The following is a 23,938-nucleotide window of genomic DNA, read 5'->3' as shown; positions in this document are numbered from 1 at the left end:
GGAGTAGGGGTTGGGAATGGGTAACTGTTTACAGGATGCTGGCTTACTTCACGCATGCCTGTGTTACAGTCAGGGAGGGTTGGTGCACAGTGCACACAGACCAGATCCAGGGCCAGTCCCCCACTGCTTTGCTGTTTTCTCTTGCATTGCTTACTTACTCCTTTCCCCAAACCCTGAAAAATCTTAGGTTTTATTATGAGCTGGTTGGGAAAAATTAGAGAAGTTACTTACCCTTTTTCTCCTAAGATCTATTAGTGTCTTGCTCCGCTCTCAGTTGACTCATGACAAACAACATGTCCTCTGTCTTCTCTTCCAAGTGGAGGGCAGCATGGGACCCAGTGACCACACAGCTGCTGGGCTCTTTAATTTAGGCTAATAGCCCACAACCCGCAAACAGAACTCGTTTGGCACCTCAACACACCCACTCGCTCCGATGAGTTGTGACACGTGTCATCCATCCCAAGCTTCAGGAGGTCACAGATGCAAATGCCACGTGAACACCATGACACCAGCAGCCGAAGTGAGTTCCTTTTTTGGAACTGATAATTTTTGGCAAATGATTTGGCCACGGTTTATTCCGAAAGGAACTGATGCCTGTTGGACATGATTTGAGGGGGAATTCCTGAGGGGGAAAAAAGAAAAAGGAAGAAAGGCCTTCCGACTAGCTGAGTGGCAGCTGGAGGACCCCAGGGCTGTGGAGTCGGCGACATGGGCGCAGGCAGAAGCGCTGGATTTGCTGGCCTCCCGTCAGCTGCTGCCCTCGCTCCGGAGGGCGCCGGCGGGAAGACCAAGCGGGGTCTCTGGGCAGCCGGCACCGCCTGTCTCCCGGCCTTTCCCCTGATCAAGTTTGACTCAAGGGGTCTCTCGGAGGGACTAGCGGTACCTCCTACCTCCTGGGGGAAGGGGTGCGCCCGCGTGGCGAGGCTGCCGGCCTGCCCCCGCACCCGGATAAGCTCCCAGCCTCGACAGCCCGGCGCCCCTAGATGCGGACGCCTGGGCTGGTGCTGTCCAGCCACCCCAGCCGCGGGACCTGGGCCGGCCAGCAGCCTGTGCTGACCTCGGCCCCGCCCACCGCGCCAGCCCCGCCCACACTCGAGCCTGGCCCTGCCCCCGCGGGGGCCCCGCCCAGTCTCGGGCCCGCCCCCAGCCCGGACCCGCCCCGACCGGAAGAAGCGCCGGCCCGGCGCTTAAAGGGTCGGGAATGGGGGTGCCGCCGCCGCCTAGTCAGCTCTTCCTTCGCTGAAGACCAGCCGCCGCCGCGCTGTCCTCGCGGCGCCCCCGCCCCGTCCTCCGCCCTCCCGCACCGCCCCCCAGAGCCGGCTGGCTGGGCCGGGAGCTGGGACGGAGCTCTCGCCATGCCCGCCCGGCGGCGGCTGCTGCTGCTGCTGCTGTTGGCGCTGCTGCTGCCCGGCTCCAGGGTGAGTGACCGGGAATGGTGGGATGGGGGGACATCTCGGGGCCCCGCCGGACTCCGAGCTGGGAGCGCAGCGGCCGCGGCTCGAGGCCCCGTGCGCCCCGGCGGAGGCTCCAGACGCGCGTAGGAGGCAGCGCCGGGCGGGGAGCGGACGCCTCCTGGCTGGTCCGAGTGGCGGCCGCGGCCAGCCACGCCGAGGCGCACGCCACCCGGAGGGCCTCGCGGCCAGCGCGGTGTCCCGGGCAGCGCTTCTCGGTGCGGCCTTGCGCGCAACTTTGTGTCGCCCCGGTGGCACCCCTGGTCTCCAGAAGGCCACCTGCCGGACCCTCCCCACAAGTGGGCGCGGGCTCCGCCTGCGGTGGCCGCTGGGGAAGGACTGAAAGGGCCCTGTAGCCGAGGGGAAAGGAATGCCTTGCGTTTATAATCCTGGTTGGAACTTTTAATACGCGAGAACTTCGGGAGACGAGTGCAGTTGCGAGAGAGTGAGCTTTTCCACCCAAGAGCTCGATCGCTGGACCCTGCTCACCTGTCTTGCAGGTTCCTTGGTCTGGTGAGGCAGGAGGCTGCCTTTTGTGCACCAAGATTTCGTGAAGCAAGTTCAGCTGTGGGAATTGGGCTCGTTTTTAAGACCCCATATGGGACAGCGGCGAAGCCGCTTCCGAACTTTGAGTAAAAGACTGTCTCCTTCTGTGAGAACACTGGGGGGCTGTCCGAGACGTCTTCTCATCTTTTTGCGGGGAGAAGCGCCTGGTTTACATTTATTTAACTATTTAAGACCTTTTACTCTGGCTGTGGATTTGGGCACCACGGCTGGGAGGACATTTTGTGGACACACTTGTTTTTTTTCCTCTTCTGGTTGGAAGAACCTAGCGAGTGGTTTTTAAAAAAACATATTGTTCAGGATGTGGGTATGGTACATCGGTGCAGGATCTGTTTAATGACCTCCACTGTGTACTCTTTAATGTGGATACCATGTGCCAGGTGTCCAGGTGGAAAACTGACATATGTGTACCTGAGTGCCACAGCGGGAACTCGTTGGAGATTATGCATTTTAAGTAAATAATGCTCCATGCTCTTGGAGTAACAAGGATTTGGGAACAGCTGTAGTAATATATAAGGTTACCTTTTTCACACTCGGGTTTTGTTTTTTAAAGGAAAGTTGGTGCACACTTCACGTTAGAACTCGTGTATTTAAGTTTTTCTTCTAATTTAAGAAAAAAAAATCCACTTTCACAACTAGATTCAGGTTTTGAACTTCAACACTATATCGTGGATTGGTTAACTGCTGCTTGGCATATGTTCACAGATAAGAGAATGACCATATGTATGGCAGGGAAACTGGTCATTTCGAATAATGAAGGCCAGAGTGTATTGGTTTTCTTTGCCACATATTCCATGCTGTTCTTTCATTGGAGTCTAGTGTTTTAGTTATTGAATAACTTAGGCTTAAACAGCCCCAAATAACTATTTAGCTTTGGTTGGGAATATAGTTTCATGTCATGTAAATATTTGCAAATTGTATTTAGAAATCCAAACGTCTCAGAGTTCCTGGTAAAATATTCCAGACCCACATTGAAAGGTTATGTTTTTCACTACATTTTTAGGTAAAAGGTCAGAATTTCACTCCCAGAATTATCTAACAGTAAAAATTTCTATCCCCAAATGTAGTGAGAATTCTTACATGAAAACTCTAAACGAAACCCATTGCAAAGTGTGCAGTAAAAACCAGGCAGCAGTGATGTTGGGTAGCATGCACTGACTGTAGAATTAGACAAGCCTGGGTTCTAGTTGTGCCCTCAGGCAAGTTATTTTACTTCTTAGAGACTCTGTTTTCTGTAAGTGCAATGGGGACAGCCAACATACTAACATGCTTGAAGGCACCTTGCACTTCATAGATGATAAATGTACTCTCCTTACCCCTCGAATCCTCCAGGTGCTTTTTACTCTCTGTCATTTTTTTAAAGTATATATTATACGTCTGCAAGGAGCATGTTTGGATGCTGTTTCTTTTTGATTGATGATATAACTAGAACATTGGAGGCAATACTGTGATTTTTCTTTCAGTTTGTGTCTGATTGAGCCAGACGTTGACTCATCATGGGCTGCAACTCTAGGCTTTCAGATCAAAATGCAATAACATCAGTGTTATTAAGGATTTGAGACTGTTAATCCAGGGAGTTTTCCCCTCCATCCTAGACCTGGATCTTGTACCTCATGTTGGTTTGTATTACATCACTGCTGTCACATCATCGCTGTCATGTAGTCCTCATTTTCCCATGTTGAGGTGCCCCTTCTCTTGAGTACCAAAGAGGTCTGTAGCATGTGTGGCAAAATACTTTCTTCCGTTATAATATACTAGAGGCCCAGTGCACGAAATCCGTGCATTGGTAGGGTCCCTAGCAGCTCCCTCCCTTCCCCTGGCCTGCCCCGCCCCCTGGTTGAACTCCCAGACAACCTCCCGGTAGAGGGGACAATTTGCATACTATGCTTTTATTATGTAGGATATCATTTTTTTATTCAGTGTTTTGGTTTTATTTATTTTTAAATAAAATTCTTTTCCAGTTACAGTGATGTACAATATTATATTAGTTTCAGGCGTACAACATAGTGATTAAAACCAGTGTTTTGGTTATAGAGCAGAATAAAAAACGTCCCCGCGAACTGAGGACCATGTAAGTACAGAAACACACTGAGAACATCATCTGAGACACGAGTGTTAACTCAGAATGTCCTCGCTTACCGTGTATCCTGATAGTTATCACCTGCATGAATTATCCTAATAGGAGATAGCAGGTACTTATTCTGAGGCCAGGAGGAGAATGTTTCATTAAGCTCATGTTATCAGGGCTGCTAATCATGAGATGAGACTGTAGTTGTGCACATGTGTTTGTGTGTTATTTCATTAACTTGCCTGCCCACTGGGCTTTCCACAGTAGCGTAGCTTCTCAGAGCAAGGAGAAAAAGTGTATGAGAAGTCTTCTTGAGAGAGTTCAACGGTAGGACATATCCCCGCATATAGGACAGTGGGCTACGTACAGGTTTCTTCATGTCTGGACGGAGTAGCACCACCTGCGTGGGCCTGGGGGATAGTTATTTGTCTGTCTCAGATTCTGACTCCATTTTTCAGGTCGAAGAATCATTGGAAACCTCTTTGGTTTGAGGATCCAAAGTAATCTTTTGGTTCAGTAGTGTGTGTGTTTTATAATGATCAAATGTTCTCCCTAAAGAGATGATATAGGAGAGAAAAACCTAATGTATCAAATGGATTCCATTTTTATTATGCACAAATAACTTGGGGCCTGTAACCTAGCAATATGATTAGAGTGTGATGCTGGCTTAAACAGTGGTGAATCACAGTCCATGAATAAGAAACATGCGGGTTGAATATATTTCCCAGGGGCTGGCAATTTTTTTCCCCTGTCTTTATCTTTGCTATATCCCATGTTTGGTAACCTGCCACAGAGCAACACATTCTCAGAGATACTTAAAAGAGACTAGATATGGATTGGGAAAGTAGAACTTTAAAAGGTAATCATAAGCTCCTAGCCTGCATTCTTTTTAAAAAATTTTTTTAAATTTATTTTATTGATTTTTCACAGAGAGGAAGGGAGAGGGATAGAGAGTTAGAAACATGGATGAGAGAGAAACATTGATCAGCTGCCTCCTGCACACTCCCCACTGGGGATGTGCCCGCAACCAATGAACATGCCCTCGACGAATCAAACCTGGGACCCTTGAGTCCGCAGGCCGATGCTCTATCCGCTGAGCCAAACCGGCTAGGGCCCTTTTTAAAAATTTAAGTTACATCTAGACATGTGCAAACACCCAGCAAATACAACAGTGTAAAAATATGTGTTTATATTTTTGTTCGGTTTCCCTCCCTCGCTCCCACAGAATGTTTCCCATAACCTGTTAGGAAATGTTCTGAGTGCATTTGTCACTTTTAGTAGCACTTTAGTAAACCATCATTCATGACAAAACATGTGAGCTTTCTGTGCTCAGCCCTGGCTTGGGGACCAGGGTTGACATGGTACTAAGCCTTGCTTTGCCTAGCGATCACCCTGCTGAGGTCATATGGATTGTTTGCAGTTTCCACTATTATAAGGAAAGGTCTATTTCCCTTTTTTTTTCGAATCTTTTATGTGTTTAGTGCTTCCTGAAGGATAACATGGGAAAATTTCTATATGATAATATGGGAAGATTTCTTTAATCCCTTAAAATAGTCATATTCATTGTAGAAAAGTTAGAAAGCATAGATAAGTCTAAATGAAAAAAAAACTTTCTATAATCCTACAATCCAAATATTACCTCTATTAATACTTTAACAGCTTTATTGAGATGTAATTCACATATCATATAACTCACCCGTTTAAAGTGTGCAGTTCAATGGTGTACAGTTCACAGAATTGTGCAACCATCGCCACAATCAATTTTATAATGTTCTCATCATCCCCAAAGAAACTTCATACACATTAGCTGTCACTCCCCATCTCTCACAGCCTCTGAGACAGGCAAATAAATAATTTTGTAAGTGGAATCATTCCATGTGGTCTTTTGTGACTGGCTTCTTTCATTTAGCGTAATGTTTTCAAGGTTCATCCAGGTTGTAGTATGTATCAGTGCTTCGTTTGTTTTTATTGCTGTTAACACTGCATTATATGGTCACACCGCATTTTGTTAATCCATTCGTTAGTTAATGGAACATTTGGGTTGTTTCTCCTTTTTGACTATTATAAATAATGCTACTATGAACATTTGAATACACATTTTTGAATGGCCATATATTTTCATTTTGGGGGGTTATATACCTAGGAGTGGGATTTCTGGGTCATATATATGGTAACTGTATGTTTAACTTTTTGAGAAACTGTTTTCTAAAGCAGCTGCACTATTTTAATTCTCACCTGCAATGTAGGAGGGTTCCAATGTCTCTACATGCTCACCAACACTTGCTGTTATCTGCCTTCTTGATTATAGTCATCTTAGTGGGTGTGAAGTGGTAACTCATTATGGTTTTGATTTGCATTTCCCTGGTGGCTAATTTACTAACACCTTGATATATATACTTCCAGACGCTTTTTTCTGCGCACATATTTGCATAGGTAGTATTTTTCTTCCCCAAACTGGAACATATCACAGATCTTTCTTTCATTGTTAATAAATTTAATTCTGCAACGTCATTCTCGTAATACTTCTCTGCGTAATACTTCTCTGAATGGATATAACATAATTTGACTATTCAACCAGGTAGAATATTGAGGCTGTTTTTAATGTTCATTATTATAAACAATGTAATAAACCATTTTTTCTTTTTTAAAAATATGTTTTTAGTGAGAGAGGAAGGGAGAGGGGGAGAGAGATAGAAACATCAATGAGAGAGAAACATCAACATCTTTAGGCTGCCTCCTGCCCTGACCAGCAATCAAACGAGCTACCTACCTCTTGGTGCATGGGATGACACTCAACCAATTAAGCCACACTGGCCAGGGCATGAACGCATCTTAACGGCTTAATTATTCCTTGGGATAAATTCCTAGAATTGGAATTTGCTGATCAAATGTAATCTTTTACAGCTCCTTCCCCCAGCCCCAAACTATTTTGGATGTTTTAAAAAGCACAAGCCTTAAATTGGGTTTATAATAGCCATTTTAAAGTAAGCTGTTTTAGCAGCATGGATTTTAAGTCAAGTGAAAATGAAATATTTAGATTGTATTTTGCTTATATTTTGAAAACGTAAATAACCATAGCGGTCTATTGATGACTCTTTATGTACCAAGAGCTACTGAGAAAATGTTTTGTTCTGCTGATTTGTTCAGTAAATTGTTTGTAGGGCCCTTGGGTCTGCAGTGGTTTCAGATCAGCTTTGTAGCAGCTGTGGCTCCCGTGAGCACCCTCAGCTGCCTCGGGATCATCTGCAGGTTTGGTTTTGGGTAGCCTGCCTCCTGGAGACAAGATTCTTTCTATGGTTGGTTGTGAGGCCATTTACAATTTTGCTTCAAGACTATTGGTAAGTCGATAATTGATGCATTGGTTGTGCCTTTTGGAGGCAGCTATTCTTAAAACATACAGCTTGTCCATACAGCTATATTTCCTGGGCAGATTAAAGTGCCACTTGACAATACCATCGTGCCTTTGGTGTTTTTTTGTTTTCCCACAAACATACCTAAACTTACTCATCCAAAGGAATGTTGTCTCTTTCAAAATACGTAATCACCCCTTCAGAGTCAGTGTTGACGTCCTATAAGTTAGTCTTTTTAAAATTGTTTTACTTTCCAGTACTTCATTTAATAATGTAGTCAATCAGTTTAATAATTCAACTTAAAACACAAAGGGAGCCCTAAAAGAGCAAATATTTACTCTTGAGCCAATTATCCTTACACAACTTAAAACATTTCCCAATTCCTTCCGATCTGTGCTTGAATATAACTTTCATGTGCTTCACACTGAAGTTTTGGTGAAAACTATTAGTCAGCTTGATTGCACAAGTTGCTGAGGACACTTGGATAGGATTTTTGGTTGTTTTTAAAAACCAACTAAAGACTTTCCACCATGTAGGGGACTCACAGGTATATTCTTTGAAGAGAATTTCCAGAAAACTCCAGAAATATTTGTGAGCAACAGGAGCACAGCTGCATAAAGGTATAAATGCTTCCCAAGATAACTGGAATCAGAGCATATTAGACAGTTGGCAGGGATCTCACTGGTCTAATGCAATGAGCGTCAGTGTTTCCCCCCACTCCATCCCCACATAAGGAACAGGATGCATGTCAGTAACAGTGGGAGCACATTAGAACCTTTGGGGGTGGGGGTGGGGGTGTTTGCAGCATATACCACCCTCTCTCAGGCATCATCTTCCCTCCCTAAGTTGAACGATCACTGCCCTGCTCTGTTCCCAGAGCAGACAGATGAGAAAGCTGAGGCCAGAGAGGGTCATGTGACCTTGAGGTCATGTGTCATTGACAGAACTGAGCCTTGAACCTAATCCTCCTGCTTCCCTTTGAAGAGCACTCCCTGCAGTGCTTATGTTCTGGTGTGTTTGTTAGAACAAATCAGTCCAGCTACACCAGTCACACCCTGAGGAGGTGACCCAGCCATGTTGCAGTGAGAGACAGGATCTAGAGAAGGACCAAGGACCAGCGAGAGAAGACAGATTTGTAAGCTTCAGGAAAATGCTCAGATAAGGGCTCTTATTCCTCCCACAAGAGTTGTAGCCTCCTACCCTTTGTTTCAGTAGGAAAGATGCAACTAGAGTCAGAAACACTGCCTTCACCTGAGACTCTCCAGCAAAACTTCTGAAGTCTGGAGCCAAATCTAGCGGCCATCATGGAGAGATTAAACCTAATTCACAGTTGAAGCTCATTTCTTTGCGTGAAGTCTAATAATATCTACGCAGGTGCATGTTGATCAGTAAGATCTCGCCCAGAAATGTTTCTGAAACAGCAAAACTGAAAGTTCATGTCTGAGAAGCCTTGAACCAAAGTCAGTCCTCCATAGTGCAGTCACCTTCCTCAGGGAATCCTGAAAAGACAGAACTCTCATTATCAAGCTGGGCCTGGGTGTTTGCCTTTGCAGAGGCCCCTACCTCCCGGGCAATTCTGGCACCAGGGAGTAGGTCTGCGATGATGGGAGAGGGAGTGACACAGTGGACATTGGACAACAATGGAGGGACTCAGGTTAGCTTAGGTGGGTCGCAGGAGAGGGTAATGAGGGAAGAGAGGAAGGAGCCAAGAAGGTGCCCTGGGATAGGGGCTGTCACACTTCTCTTGCTGATCTGTCCTAGAAGGCAGGGACCCTGCCTTGCTATCTTCGCATCCTCTAGCATTTGGCATGGTGAGTCGGCCATACTCACTGTAGTGGGCACTCAGCAAATACTGATGGAATGCCTCTTTGAGTCTTGTGAAGACCAGTAAAACAAGGAGCTATTTATCATCAGGCAAGTGGGTTGTGGGTTATTTGGAGGGGAGGAAGATGTTGCTTTAGCTGTAATCTATCTTCTTTAATGGGATTTCATCGGTAGTGTTCCTTTCTACAGAATGAGAGGGGCTTCCAGGATGTTTGCTTGGGTGGACACGACCCATAGTGTGTGGTGCCCTCTCGCTGGGCTCCTCATATCAGTAATAAGATTAATTTTAACATTGCCAAGCCCCAGGAGATAAATGGGTTGTGATTATTCCAAGTCACTTTCATTTTTCACTCAGCATGATGTTTCACTATTAAAGAATGAACCCTGATCCAGGGTTGTCGTCTTATGTATTAAACATGATTTCCGTAGTTAGTAGACTAATTTATAATTATAATTCAAAACCAACCCTTTCTCCGGTGGATTATTGCCCCTCCCCCCTCTGTTTCCAGTGGGGGAATAATTGTTTGTCTAGGCTGCAGGAGTGTTTGTCATGGAAACTGAATTTTTTCATACATTTTCTGAACAAACATTGCCATCAGATCTTTAGAGAACCTGATGTTGCCATTGAGCTACAGTTATCAGAGGAGTTTGTTGCCAAACTAAATCAGACATCTTTTCTCTTAAAGCCAATGGCCCATGACTCCTGAGGGGCCTCTAGGAACGAGAGAAACACCTGCAAGAAAGGCCCCAGCTGCAGCCAGGAATGTGTGACTCGAGGCAGTGCCTCTCAGCCCTGGCTGAGTCAGTCACCTGGGGAACTTTGTAAAAAACCCTGTGCGGAGGCCCCACCCCAGGTGGATGAAATCAAAATCTTTAGGCATGGAGGCTGGCATCCTTTCTTTAAAAAACATTTTTGTAAGCCCCAGGTGACTAATGTGCAGCCAGATTGAGGCCATTAAGTAATTCCTGTACCTTAATCCTAGACAGAGCAGATGTGTCTACCTGTGCCCTGTAATATCACAGAGCCCTGTCCTGGCCTAGAGACAGCTTTGGGCTTATCTTTTAGAGAATTGGGATCGCTACATTCTGCTGGTTAGCAGCAGAACTAGGAATAGAGAATCTAGCATTGTATTTGTTTCTAATATAGTCCAATATTGCCCAACTCTTAAAAGAGCAAGTCATTCCAGACTGGTGAGTATTCCAGTTGCTTAAAAAAAAAAAATCAGCTTTGCTCTGGCCGGGTGGCTCAGTTGCTTGGAGTGTCGTCCCGTAAACCAAAACGTTGGGGGTTCAATTTCCAGTCAGGGCGCATGTGGGAGGCAACGGATCAATGTTTCTTTCTCACATTGATGTTGCTCTCTCTCTCCCCCTTCCTCTCTCTTAAAAAACAAAACAAAGCAAAACAAAAACAAAAAAACACATCAATAAGAACATATCCAAGGGGGAGGATTTAAAAAAATCAACTTTAACTAATAATTGGCCTTACATTCAAATACACTTAGTTATTGAATTACACAATGTTTAGAATTATTTAAAGTGACACTTAGCTTACTTATTGCTACCTTCTCCATATATCAGAATGCCTAAGGAATAAAAACAGTATTACTTTCCAGATCCCATTGCAGCACCCTTGCAGGTGAAATTAATCTCTGAGTTTTAAGAGAGCCTTCTGTAGACAGAGTGAAGTAGCCAGGGTGGTGTGGGTGTGGAAGAAATTTGTGGGAGGAGTAAGTCCGATAGTTAAGGTACAAGAATGAAGCATATAAACAAAAAAGAACTTTCTTATCAGGGTGAGAATGTGTGTGTTGGAAGCAAATTGTAGAAGGGGACAGTTTGTGAGACTCACCTTCCCCTTTTCTGTGAGAACTGGATATCTGTCTCTCAGCTTCTCAGCTCGAAGGCCTTTGCAGCAGGTGCGGGTTGAAAGGCCTGGCGGTACAGCAAGGTGCGGGACATGGCCAGCCAGTTATCTCAGCGACCTCAGTTGTTACTCAAAGAACATTAAGTAGTTTCTTCCATGGGGGAAGGATTTATAAGATCTCCGGGCAAATTCAAATACTGCATGAAAGATGTAAAGCCAGTTTCGGGGAATCGCTGACCTCTGAACAATCTAGTGGCCTTATCCTCTAGTTCTGTTAGGGTTCATTTTCCGCTTGCAGTGGTCTTGTTTTACCAAGAAAACGGTTTCCTTTACACATAAGAGATTAAGAACAAGTTTATCTGTAGTTTTGCTCTTCAACTGACTTGGAGCCAAACCACAGTTGCTTCTAAAACCAACCCTAAGACATCTTGATCTGAAGGTTCAGTATTTGGAAATCTCTGGGGCTTTTGGAACTGGAGTAAAGTTCAATCACTTATCTGATTTGTGGTTTGGAGAAGAATAGAGATCTCCCTTTCAGTTTAGGTTTAGGAGATGGTTGGTTTTATAGCCCATAGCATGTGTCCTTGGGAGTAACCTACCTCCTCCCACATATTATTGGTTGATTTCTATGGTATTTCTTTTCCCCACCCCGAACCTTAAAGTGAATCAGATTATTACTAATTGCCAATGTTGCAATAATTTGAGATACATAGAGACACCAAGATGTTGAAAGACCAGGATTGGGGATGACTGTGTTCAGAGGCATCAGGACTTCTAAACTCTCTCAAATTCTCAGGTGGGTTTTGGCATGTTTTGATCAGTTACGGGGAGAAGAATCTACAGCAAAGCCTGAGGAGAGATGAGGGCCTGGTAAATCATAGCTCATCACACTTCTGAGCTTCCAACCCAGTGTTCCTCCTTCATAGAATCATATACTGATGGCAGGAGAAATTTAATGACTTGCCCAGAGCCTGAGCCAGAACATATATCCCTGTTCCCAGTCTCATCTTTCAGCTTCATTCACCCAAAATCACCTGTCGAGCATGTGCCAGGCTTGTGGGGATACCTGAGGAACTCTTGTTTTTTTAACTTGGAATTATGTGAACACAGGATAGGCCAAGGATTGACAAGCAGGCCCGAGCAGGGGAGTGTGGGCTCAGAATCGTAGGGAATCGCCCTGGACAGGGCCTGGGCACACTGCCAGGCCAGCCTTCAGGAGGCGTGGTTATGGAACCTGCCATATTTCCCCTTGTGTTGTACAGTTTCTCTGCTAGATGGCTAACTCCTTGAAGGCAGGAGTGTTATAAGCCTTGGGGTTCCAGTACCTTCTACGTAACAGGGCCCTTCTTTCAGTGCATCTGTAGGTTAAAAGAGAGAGTCCAGTCCCGGGAGTGGGGTTGAAGTAAGTGATTTAGCAAGTAAGTTGGACATAGACGAGTCAGCCAACAGGAAGAAGTGTGAAGCAGGGAGTGCCTGGAAGAGATTGATAACTTGTCAGCCTGCATGAGTAATGCGAGACTGTGATCCAACAACTCAGCCTTACTGTATGGTTACTCTTCCTGTGGCAACAGAGCCTGGAATTGACCGCAGGTACTGGGGAGATGGAGCACCCCGGTGGATAAAAGGACAGCAGGAGGCATGTTCCACTCTTTGGGCCTCCAAATCCGTGCCTGGTGGCTGGTCAGAGAAGTCCCTCGGAGGAGGGTCTCATAAAAGATGTTGTGTTGGAGTTTGCTTTATAGGCCATACTTCATATAACAGTCTTACTACTAAACTTTCCCATGAAGTTTTGGTGTGTGATACTCAGCTGTAAACCAGCATCAGTCCAGCATTAGTATAAAATAAAACACCAGGGAAGACTCACCTAGGGTGTGAACACAGATTGTGTCTTGTGTATCAAACTTCACCTTAGGGCAGTGATGGCGAACCTATGACACGCGTGTCAGAGGTGACATGCGAACTCATTTTTTTGGTTGATTTTTCTTTGTTAAATGGCATTTAAATATATAAAATATCAAAAATATAAATCTTTGTTTTACTATGATTGCAAATATCAAAAAATTTCAATATGTGACACAGCACCAGAGTTAAGTTAGGGTTTTTCAAAATGCTGACACGCCGAGCTCAAAAGGTTCACCATCACTGCCTTAGGGGAACATTTGTTTCTTCCATATTTGCTTTGCACGGATGTGTACAGCACCTCTTCCTTCTCTTTCTGTGAGCTGCATAGGTAACAAGACACGCAGGGAAGATTCTGATTTTTGTGGCCTCGCTGTATGAGCACACACTTGGCTTTGGCCAGCTTTCCCAGCCCCACCTTGTCCCATTGCCCTTTCTGCTTTGTCTCCCCAGTAGCACTGGCCCACTAGGTCTTCAAACACAGTAAATTATCTTCCATCTCAGGGCCTTTGCACAGGCTGTTCCCTTCCTCCCCCTCTTCCTTTAGATCAGTGATTCTCAACCTTGGCTGCACATTAGAATCACCTGGGAATCTTTTTAAAATCTTGATTTCTGGGCCTCATCCTCCGGGAATTCTGTTTCTTTGTTACTAATGTTGCCCCCCCCCCCCCCCCCCCCCCCGCCCCCATAACAAAGAAACAGAATTTCCGGAGGATAAGGCCCAGAAATCAGGATTTTAAAAAGATTCCCAGGTGATTCTAATGTGTAGCCAAGGTTGAGAAGCACTGTTTTAGATCTTAAATCAGATGTCACTCCTTCAGGAAAACCTTTGACACTGATCTCACAACCCCAACTCGGCTTCTCCTGTTATGCTCTCATGGGTCCCTGTATATCTCTTTCATAGCACTTACTGCAATTTGTCATTTTGTTTGTCTGGTTCTTTGACTCCTATGGTCCCTTATTAGATCATCAACTCCAGGAAGGCAGGAATCAGATCTCTGTTGTGATTAGATCCTAGTGTCTTGCACAGTTCTTGATTAATCATCATAATAATTGACACTTATATGGCACTCACTGTGTACTAGGTACTGTTCTTAGAGCTTTATGTATATTAACTCATTTAACTCTCCCAACAATCCTTTCAAGAAGTATTATTATTATTCCCTTTTTACAGGTGAGAAAATCAAGGTGACTGCCCAGGGTGGTCTGGCCCCAGAGTCTGCCCTTCTAACAATCACATTATACTTCATTGAAGCTTAACAAACGTAAGAGTGTTTTCAGATAATCACATACAATCCAGAATGTAAAATGTAGTACCGTTTGGTAAAAATCTTTTCAGCAGTTATTTCTTTTTCCTTCTTTTTTAAAAAATCCTTCTTCCTTCTTAAACATCATAAACCATTTTAATCTTTTCTTAATTGTTCCATATACCATCGCTGTCTGCCCCTGAGGGGAGGAGATGAGTAGCAACTGAGGTTTGAGTCAGAGTGGATAGTCAGGTTTTTGACTTTGTTTACTTTCCGATGGTATCTTTGGCTCCCCCACCAATTTCTTCAATAAGATGTCTTCCCTGGTACTTACATAATTCTTGTCTTTGGAAATCTCAATATTTGTTTTACTGCCTTAGCAGTTAAAGAGATGTTGTTCAAAAGGAGAAACAGATTGGGAAGCTTAGCCAGCCTCCCCCACAATTCAGATGCCCATGTACACTGCTTTTCTAACCTGGAGAAATTGGCAGTAAGATTAGATGACCGCCAGACGAGGCAGAAGCCTGACCAGGATGGTAACTTTAGGAAGAGCGATCCCTGGAAAAATGGAGCCTTTGGCTACAGTGTGTCCTGTAAAAGCGCGTTCCTCCCCCATCCCTGTCCTGGACAGCCATTTCTCCTTTCTCAGGAGGGAGTTCCGCTCTCCTTGGTCCCTGGAAGGGCTTCTTCCTTGAATCCAGAGGCTTGCTATCTCCTTGTTGGGCGTTCTTTTCTGCTTCTGTTTCCTGCCCACGTCTTGATAAGCTGGAGGAAGCAGCGTAGCTTGGTCCCAGCCAGTCCTCTTGCCCTGCTCTTGTTCTCAGCCTTCACTTGTCCCACTCCCGGTTGAGTTGTGCCAACACAGTCTTCCAAGCATTTTCTTATCCTTTCCTATCTCTGCCCAAATGTGTGAGAATTGCATAGAGATGTTTACATGGGCTTCTCAGAGGAGCCTAGAAAATAGAAACCTACGCTAACATTATGGAAACCTGGTGGCATAAGATTTTTTCTCACATGAAAAAAATCAATATTCAGACCCCTGTTTCCTTTTTTTGTGAGCATATATCCTGCTAAGTGAAGCAGTCCTGACTTAGTGCTTGAGGCTCATCAGCATATGTTTGGTCATTAAAATGGTCTTTGCTGTTCGAAGGACTTGTCCTGTGCTGATCAGTAATGTGTGTTTCCTTGGCATTGGTCTTGAAAGAAGACTTTCTTCATCAAAGGAATTGGCAGAGGCTACTATATCATCATCATCATCATCAAAGAGCATTTTTAAGAAAACCATTAGTACTGGGCTGGATAAATGTATCGCAAGAATTTTTTTTATGGCTAAGGCCTTTGACTTTCTGTGGTGGTATTCCCACCCACTTAGATCTACAGTGGGATCTCAGGAATTTTTACCCAGAACATTTTTTTTAAAACCCCACCCTGTATAATTTGCAGTGCCTTTTGGTATATTGGGTGTCTGTGTAGAATCTACAGTTTACATTTTGGCTTCTTCCAAAAGATCCTATCCCCCCTTCCCTCAGGGCAGCGTGCTGTTCTTCATCCTCTCCAGCAGGATTCAGAGGGGAGCTCCAGGCCTGAAATAATTTAAGCTTACGGTTCTCAGAGAACCATGATTTAAAGTATTGAAATTATAGTGTGGTGCAGTGGGCAAAGGACCAGACAGAAAGGCGGAGACCTTGGTTCCAGTCCGCTGTCTACAGTTAACTGTCTGTGGTACCTTGGGCAAGTCACTTCACCTCTCTGGGCCTTGACTTCTATGGAATGAGAGGGTTGGGTAAGGTGATCTCTTTAGCCCTTTTCATCTCTAAAATTATATATTCCAGAAGTTGTAAACAGTTCTACAGTTTGATCTGTGTTGTATGGAGCCATATGGACTTAATGACCATCTAGCTCATTTGCAACAGGAAGGCAGTATGGTGGACTGGGCCAATAGAGAAGTAGGTAATCCTCAAATGGACTTCAAACAGTGGGGATTCTGACAGGGGAAGTCCAGGTATCTTCTCTTATGAAGCTTGGCAACATCTGGCAAGCATGGATGGCAATTATGTCATAAATGCAGTTGTTTGTAGATAACTTTTATTTGACTAGAGCCGAGGTTGGCAAACTGCGGCTCGCGAGCCACATGCGGCTCTTTGGCCCCTTGAGTGTGGCTCTTCCTAAGCCTTAGGAGTACCCTAATTAAGTTAATAACAATGTACCTACCTATATAGTTTAAGTTTAAAAAATTTGGCTCTCAAAAGAAATTTCAATCGTTGTACTGTTGATATTTGGCTCTGTTGACTAATGAGTTTGCCAACCACTGGACTAGAGCATTTATCCACTTTCTACTTGACCCCTTCCACTCTCCTACCCCCAAAAGAAATCCCCAACTAAGGGTAAAGAACAAAATTGACAGATTCTGATTAGTTGCTATTATCAGGACTGAAAAATTTGGTATCTAATCGAGCCTTTTTTCCCCATAGGGTTTTTGTTTGAGGACTTCCTAACAGTAGGTTTAACTGCAGGATCAAATCGGTCTTCTTGTAGGAATTACTAGTCTAAGTCAGACCTTTGTTAGTTTAGTTTGTTTATGATGCTGCTGTCCCATTAAGGTAAATGAGCCTACTAGATGTATCAGTTTTTACAAGATCTGAACTGCTACTGTTGCCTTTTAGTGAAGACAACAGCATAGTAGTGGCAATACTCGCATTCTAAATCTCAACCACCAAATGATCGAGAAAGCTTGAGTTTCAGTTTTCATAAACCATAAAATGCTTAGGAACCTTAGGGATTTGATACCACACTAAGCACAGGGCTTGTTTCCTTGACCACAGAGCACCTTTCATGCCCAAATGTATTTCCTCCTCCCATGGTGTCAATATAAGTTGATGGCAGAGGGACCATGAAGACAAACAGAACAGCTGGCTATTTGGACTTAGACACAGCCTGGGGCTCCCAAACCAGTGGGTGAAATATATTTACCTGTTCTGAAACTAGTATACCTTTGCGCTCAGGAATAAAGTGAATTTATGAGGAACCTTTTATCAGACCCGTTAAAGGAATAGCCTAAACCAAAGAATTGTAACTGTCTTGGATGGTGGTTAATTACACCACACAAGAATGGCCACAAATACTAGTTTTACTCCCTCAGTTGCTTAGTTTGGAAACCACACAGAGCTGTTCAGTTAGGCCTTGCCCTTTACTGCATCCCAAGCAGACACTTGACTCCCATCCAAAGCAAATGTCATGGTTACCTTTATTGACCTAATGTCCGGAAACTTAACAGCTGATAGGCTGGTTAGAAGGAACTAGCATTTGGTTGATGGATTATTGCTGACTTACACTCAAGTAAATGAAGTATAACAGAACTTGGACTAGTTCTTAGTAATAGACTGAAATCATTAAAACATAGGCAAAATTAAACAAGAAAAGTCTCTTAATATCACCAATGTTTTAATTCTTTTTTCTCTAGCTTCTTTTTACCAGGCTTTCTAAATTTTTTAAATCATTTTTATTTTTCAATTACAGTTGACTTGACGTACAATATTATATTAGTTTCAGTGATTAGACATTATATAACTTAATAAGTAATCATCCCAATAAATCTTGTATCCATCTGACATCATATGTACGTAGTTATTATATTATTGACTATATTCCCTATGCTGTACTTTACATCCCCATGACTATTCTGTAACAACCAATTTGTACTTCTTAATCCCTTCACCTTTTTTACGCATTCCCCCAACTATGAGTCTGTTTCTGTTCTGCTTGTTCATTTATTTTGTTTTTTAGATTCAATTGTTCATAGATATGTAATTATTTCCATTTTATTGCTCATAGTTTTTGTCTTTTTTTTTTCCTTCTTCTTAAAGAAGACTCTAACATTTCATGTAATACTGGTTTGGTGGTGATGAACTCCTTTAGCTTTTTCTTGTCTGGGAAGCTCTTTATATGTCCTCTAATCTCTATCCCAATTCAGTAGACAGGAAACTAGACAATGAGCTTTCTGTGTCACTGTGTCAGATGGCTATATAGACATCTCCATAATTGGAAGAGAGGACTTTACTGTTGGGTCAGGTGTGTAAATGAGTTCGGGGTTGGAGAGCAGGGTGTGATTAGAATAAAAATCTTTGATATATCTGTCTAACAGGCCTTTACATAAGAAACCTTCAAAAGTAGTCTTTGTTTAGCCCACTCTCCTGATCAGTCTGAGGCTTATACTTATGTGGGCTCTATTTTTCAACAAGAGATCTTTATGTAATGGGTGTGTACTGGCATTTACTGGCACTGATTTTAGTCGTAGCTGCTTTGGTGAATTCTAGACAGCTTTTTGGCCATCATTGGGCACAGTCTTCTACTATGTGATCAAATGGCATTAGAATGACAGTACTCTGCTGGGTACTTGTTGTAAAGCCGCCAGAATCACAAATAGCCAGGCTTTGTTGAAGTTTATAATCTGAAGTAGTTACTATTGCTACAAATAGAAGAATTGTAGACACATATGTCCTTTTTTGAATATCATTTAGTGCCTGCCAAGGACTATATTACAGAATAATATTTTGGGGTACTTCCTGCTGAATTAACATATTACTGCACAAATTGTGTGTGTGTGTGTGTGTGTGTGTGTGTGTGTGTGTGTCTCTCTCTCTCTCTCTCTCTCTCTCTCTCTCCCTCTCCCTCCCTGGTATCCAAAAAGTGTTTTACTAATATATCTTAAAATCAGCTCATCCATCCTGTGGCTTTCACTAATTAAAGTCAGGAGAACAATGCCCTTCTCACCTCCGAGCAATATTGCTAAGTTAATAATTATAAGCTCTTGATTCCTTAGCACGTTCTAATCCATTTTAAATCTATTATTCCACATTTGGTGACATGCAGCTTTAAATCTTCTCAAGAATGCTTGTGTTCTAAGTATAAAACAAAATTTCTTGGAAATCTTTCTTATGCAATCTTTCCCTCACTTGCATACCTGTTTTAAGTACAGTATTACCTGTAATACCATAATGTGTAGTATTCATTAACTGAAATGAACTTGAGGTCACTTTAACTTTGCTTTACCTCTGAGGCCAGCTGTCCAGTGGATTTGAGCCTTGGCCAGGAGCCCCTGCACTGTAGAAGGCACACTGGGTGTTGATGGCAGATTGTAAGTTCCAGGAATTTAGGTACACATTACATTGTGTATTGATAGTCTTATGGGAACATGCCAATATCCTTGCTAGATTTCTAGTTTGGTTTGAAAAAATGGTTTTCTTAACCTTAAATAAATAAAACTAAAGTTAGGATTATGCAATATAACAGTAATCCAATGAAAGTAGAGGAAAAATTATTTTGGGGGAAAAACAACACACACAAAAAAATCCCTGAACAAATCCTGGTCGGTGCAGTTCTCCCAGAAAAGGGGGAAAACCATTTTCTCAGCCAGATGATTGATTCTGATGTTATTTTAGAAACTGTGGTCTGTTGGAGTGGAGGTAGGAAGGGGAGAAGATTCACAGAAGAGATTTTTATTTTAACTGATTTTACTTATTCTGCTAAACTAGCACTACAGTGTTGTCATGTAAATTTAACTTTCTTGGGTTTGATTCAGTCAATCTGTGTGCCACCTGAGAAGTGTATGGCTCTCCTGTTCCCAGTGGAGGGGCCTCTGTGGGTGTGTGTACCCCCTTTGCCTGGGGTAGGATGCACCAGGTTTGTAAATAGATTCATCAGGTCTCGATCCCTCTGGAAAGCTGGGTATGCGACACATGTGTGCATGGCACCACTTCTTCCCACTGACTGCGAGATGAGAGTTCTGTGCTATTTTTATTAACCTTATTTCTGGCCTTTGTTATTAGGCGGTCGGTTAGCTTGTGGACCGATTCTTTCTTGAAATGTGAGTCTGAGCATTAAGACTTGCATTTCTTTGGAAAATGCAGCATTTCTGAAAACCCTGAGTTGCCCTGGCCTTTCCTGTGCCCTGAATCTTAGAGCAGCTGGCAGTGGGCTCCCTGCCATTCTTCCTTGAGGGGCAGAGGGTGAATGGAAATGAGCAGTCACTTCTGTGACAGGCAGGGCAGCAAAACCAAGCCCTGGGGCTCCGGTGGTGGTTTCTCCTGCCACGGGTAAGTCGCCTCCTGGCCTGACCAGCCCCAAGTACTCGTTAGAAATGGGTGGGTTTTTGCTAGAGGCTGTTTCGTGTGTTTTTGTGCTGCTTAAACACATCACGCCCCTTGTGTCCATAATTCTCTTTATCAAAGACTTTTTTTAAACAAAGTTATTTCAGAACTCGTTTTAGAAAAGGTTTTTTGGGTTTTTTTTACCTGAAATATAAGGAGTTAATACAAGAGCAGCTAACAATTCGCTAAGTTTAGAATATTAGAGAATGAAACTGTCGGCAACCCACCTTTTAATCATCTGTGTGAGTTACTTGGGAGTTGCTTCCAGGTCTTTGCAGTGAAGGTAAAGTGGACGGTGCATCTTAAGAACTGGTGTAGCTGCTTTATAATCAGAACATAGAACATGAGGCTGCAGCCCGGCAGCGGCATTGGTTTTCACGGGAGGGAGACTCTTTAAGTCCTGGCTGAGCAGGCCGGCAGTGAGGACTGCTTTACCACTCACCCAGCCCAAGTGAAATAAGCCGTTTGACCAGCAGCCACTTCCCCAGCATCTTCTGCCCTGAATTGCCAACCCTCTAGTCACCAGTCTGGGTGTTTCCTAGAATTATCTTGGGGTCGCCTTGTGTGAGATGATGTATGTCAGACTTCTATGAGGACCGACCAGCTAACGGGTGTCTCGTTTTAGGCTAGACCAGATTACCCGCCGCTGTCGTTCTCACCTTCTGCAGTGTTACTGTGCCCACTTCTTAGAAGTCACCATCGAAACCAGGAATATATATTTCACTAGTTTGAAAAGTGAGTCAGATTCCAGGTAGTCAGCCTGCCGCAGGCCTGCAGCATCAGCATTTTCTTTCCATTGTCGGGCTCCGGAAACTAGTGTGTCTAACCGCAGGGTCCATTGCCATTTCATCCGTCGTAGGGAAACGGGAGCACTGGCGACTGACGTGCCTGGGTGCAGGGAATGCAAGTTCATTACTGGGAAGCATGTGTGTAGATGTTCAGATACACGTAGCTCGCAGCTCTGCTCAGTATTGCAAAAGGCATATAGAAGCTTAATTCATGTTAGTTTTAGCAACTGTATTGAAAGCAGGTGTATGCATGCTTCAAAAAAAATGCCAGGGGTGAAGAGCCAGACATTTGTAATATTCATTTGCCTTCTGAGAGAATGACGCTGGTCACAGGGGCTCCCGGCCACTCTAATTTGAAACAGCCGAGAGCCTTCAAAGAAGAGAAAAACCTGCTGGTTGTGAGGGGGTTTGTGATGAACTGTCAGCAGTCTCAGTTGCCAAATCCAACGTCTAGCCCACGCTGGTATTTTTGAGATGTTTAAAAGACCGTGTTAGTTAGGTGATTAGTGTTTTATTTCAGTTCACCAACCAACCATAGACAATTGCTCTTCCTGTGGTTTCCAGGCAGCTCAGACAGGCAGCTGGCTATTGTTTCCACGCTAGCCGCAAAGCAGCACTGTTAATATTTTATTTAATATTGGCCCTTTCAATATGTGATAAATGTACTTGGGGGCATTTAGTTCATTGTAATTGTACTGTAGGCTTTGAAACAACAACAAACTCTTCTATTCTTGGAAGCACACTGTCTTGCCAGGAGACCTCTGTGTTTCTTAGCTTTGGTTCCTTGTTTGGTGGATATTAATGATCCAAGGTGGTCGAGTTGCCTCTTGTCCTGGATGGAAAGCGCATCACCTGGGATTTAGGAGCTTGCCGAGGCTCCTTTAAATTCTAGCCTCTCTTCCACCTGCTAACTTGTCCGTCTCCTGTCTTATGAAAAATTCATTGCTGATTATGTGATCCTATTATAGAAAATTTAGAAAATAGAGGAGAAAAGGCTATGGCAATAATCTTGCAATATTTTCCTCATCTTTTTTTCTCTGTATATTTTCATTTGCTGTGTGTGTGTGTGTGTGTGTGTGTGTGTGTTAGGACTGTATGGGTTGTGAGTGACAGAAACCTAGTTCCAACAAGCTTGAGCAAAGAGGGGAATTAATTGTGAGGATTGGTGTCTCTGAGCCCAGGGACAGGGACTTGGCGAGGCCTGAGGATTGGTGGAAGTGGGCCGCACCCTCCCAGTCTTTCAGCTTTTTTCTTCTCCGGCTTCTTTCTCTGTTTCTGCCTTTGTCTTTCTCTCATCCAGTTGTTTTTCACGTGGAGGAAAACATATTCAAAGAAATCTCCCAAGTTTAATTTCTTACCATTTCATCCATCCAGAGAGTTCAACCCAATTCTTGTGTGATCACAAGACGTAGCGTGCAAAAGGGCAGTTCCTGGGGTAACTGTTTGATAGGTGGAGGGGGGCTCAGCAGGGATTTCTATCTCTTGGCCCCCAGGCATGCTTGGGTCTTTTCTTTTTGTTTATTCAGTTACCCAACTGCCCCTACCAACAGAATCCTGCCATCCCACATCAAGCTGCAAACCCACCCCCTCCCAATGGAGGCAGCCCTCGGTCTTGTTCAGCTGCAGCCTCGGTGGTCTTTGTAGGGCCACTGTTCTCCAGGCCAGATGCTCCGGGCAATGTGCACGCCTCTGCTTCAGGTGTGAGCAGGTCTAGGTGAAACTTGTCCTCGTCTATCCCCTGTGGCCTAAAATAATTTTAACTACACCCAACAGTTGGTGTGCGTAGCCTCTTGATTCCAGCTGGGGCAGGCACCACCCCTGAGGCTTGTTTTTCTAGCCCAGTGGTCGGTAAACTGTGGCTCGCAAGCCACATGCGGCTCTTTGGCCCCTTGAGTGTGGCCACGAAGTTTCAATCGCACTGTACGTGCGCGCCCGCACGTGGTATTTTGTGGAAGAGCCACACTCAAGGGGCCGCAGTTTGCCGACCACTGTTCTAGCCAATCTAACTAAAACTGATTTCCGAGTTCCAAAGGTGGGATTAGAAGCAGACCCTTCCTCCTCGGGTTTAAGGCGTTACCCAGAGAATAGGCTCAGCAGGAGCAATAAGGCTGGATGTGGTTTCTCCCATCCAGGTGAGTGGGCCTTGGCTCTGGACAAAATAAAGGGGGAACTTCTCCCCCTCCAGGCCAGGCACAAAGGAGGTGAGATGAGCTCCAAGTCCTGGCAGCTGTGTCGCCCCCTTGAAAAGGAATGCAGGGGCTGGAGTGTTTGTCCTGCCACCTCAGACTGTCCCAGGGAGAGCCACTTGGCTTTCCCTTTTAAGGGATTAACTGGGCATCATCCTGGCTCTTACCAAGAATGACCAGGTATTTGAGGGTCAGACTCCCATGCACAGGGGAGTAATCCCCCGAGCTATTAGAGTTCATGCTAAAAGCCAGCCATATTTTTAAAATAACATTTGTGCCAAAATTCAAACTGTCTCAGTATAAGCAAGTTGGCCTGTTTTTAATTCAACAGCTACAGAAACCAGTTAATGTGCAGGACAATATAGAGACAAAAGAAGAGACAAGCTCATTACAAGATGGCATTGCTGAATGGGCCCATATCGCAAAAGCATGTTCCTAGGAAACCTTCCAGCTATCACCTGCACATCACACAAACACACACACACACACACACACACACACACAGCTGCTCCCATGGAATCTGTGTGGATGAGGATATGTACAATTTCTAGCAA

At 44.1% G+C, this 23,938-nt stretch overlaps 1 protein-coding gene across 1 annotated transcript in view; it reads left to right on the top strand.

Annotated features, from left to right (window-relative positions):
* The first annotated feature begins 1,208 nt into the window (after positions 1-1,208).
* The window catches only part of ERN1 (endoplasmic reticulum to nucleus signaling 1), a 70,161-nt gene continuing 47,431 nt past the window's right edge, over positions 1,209-23,938 (top strand). Inside the window, exon 1 of the mRNA XM_070393151.1 lies at positions 1,209-1,418. Within this exon, the coding sequence (XP_070249252.1) occupies positions 1,356-1,418 (63 nt within the window). The 5' untranslated portion in view covers positions 1,209-1,355. The remainder of the gene's footprint in view (positions 1,419-23,938) is intronic.

Source organism: Myotis yumanensis, unplaced genomic scaffold, assembly GCF_028538775.1.
Source record: "Myotis yumanensis isolate MYYU_CA2020_CCGP unplaced genomic scaffold, mMyoYum1.0.hap1 SCAF_16, whole genome shotgun sequence".
Taxonomy (NCBI): domain Eukaryota; kingdom Metazoa; phylum Chordata; class Mammalia; order Chiroptera; family Vespertilionidae; genus Myotis; species Myotis yumanensis.
This window is presented reverse-complemented; position numbering and strand designations above follow the sequence as displayed.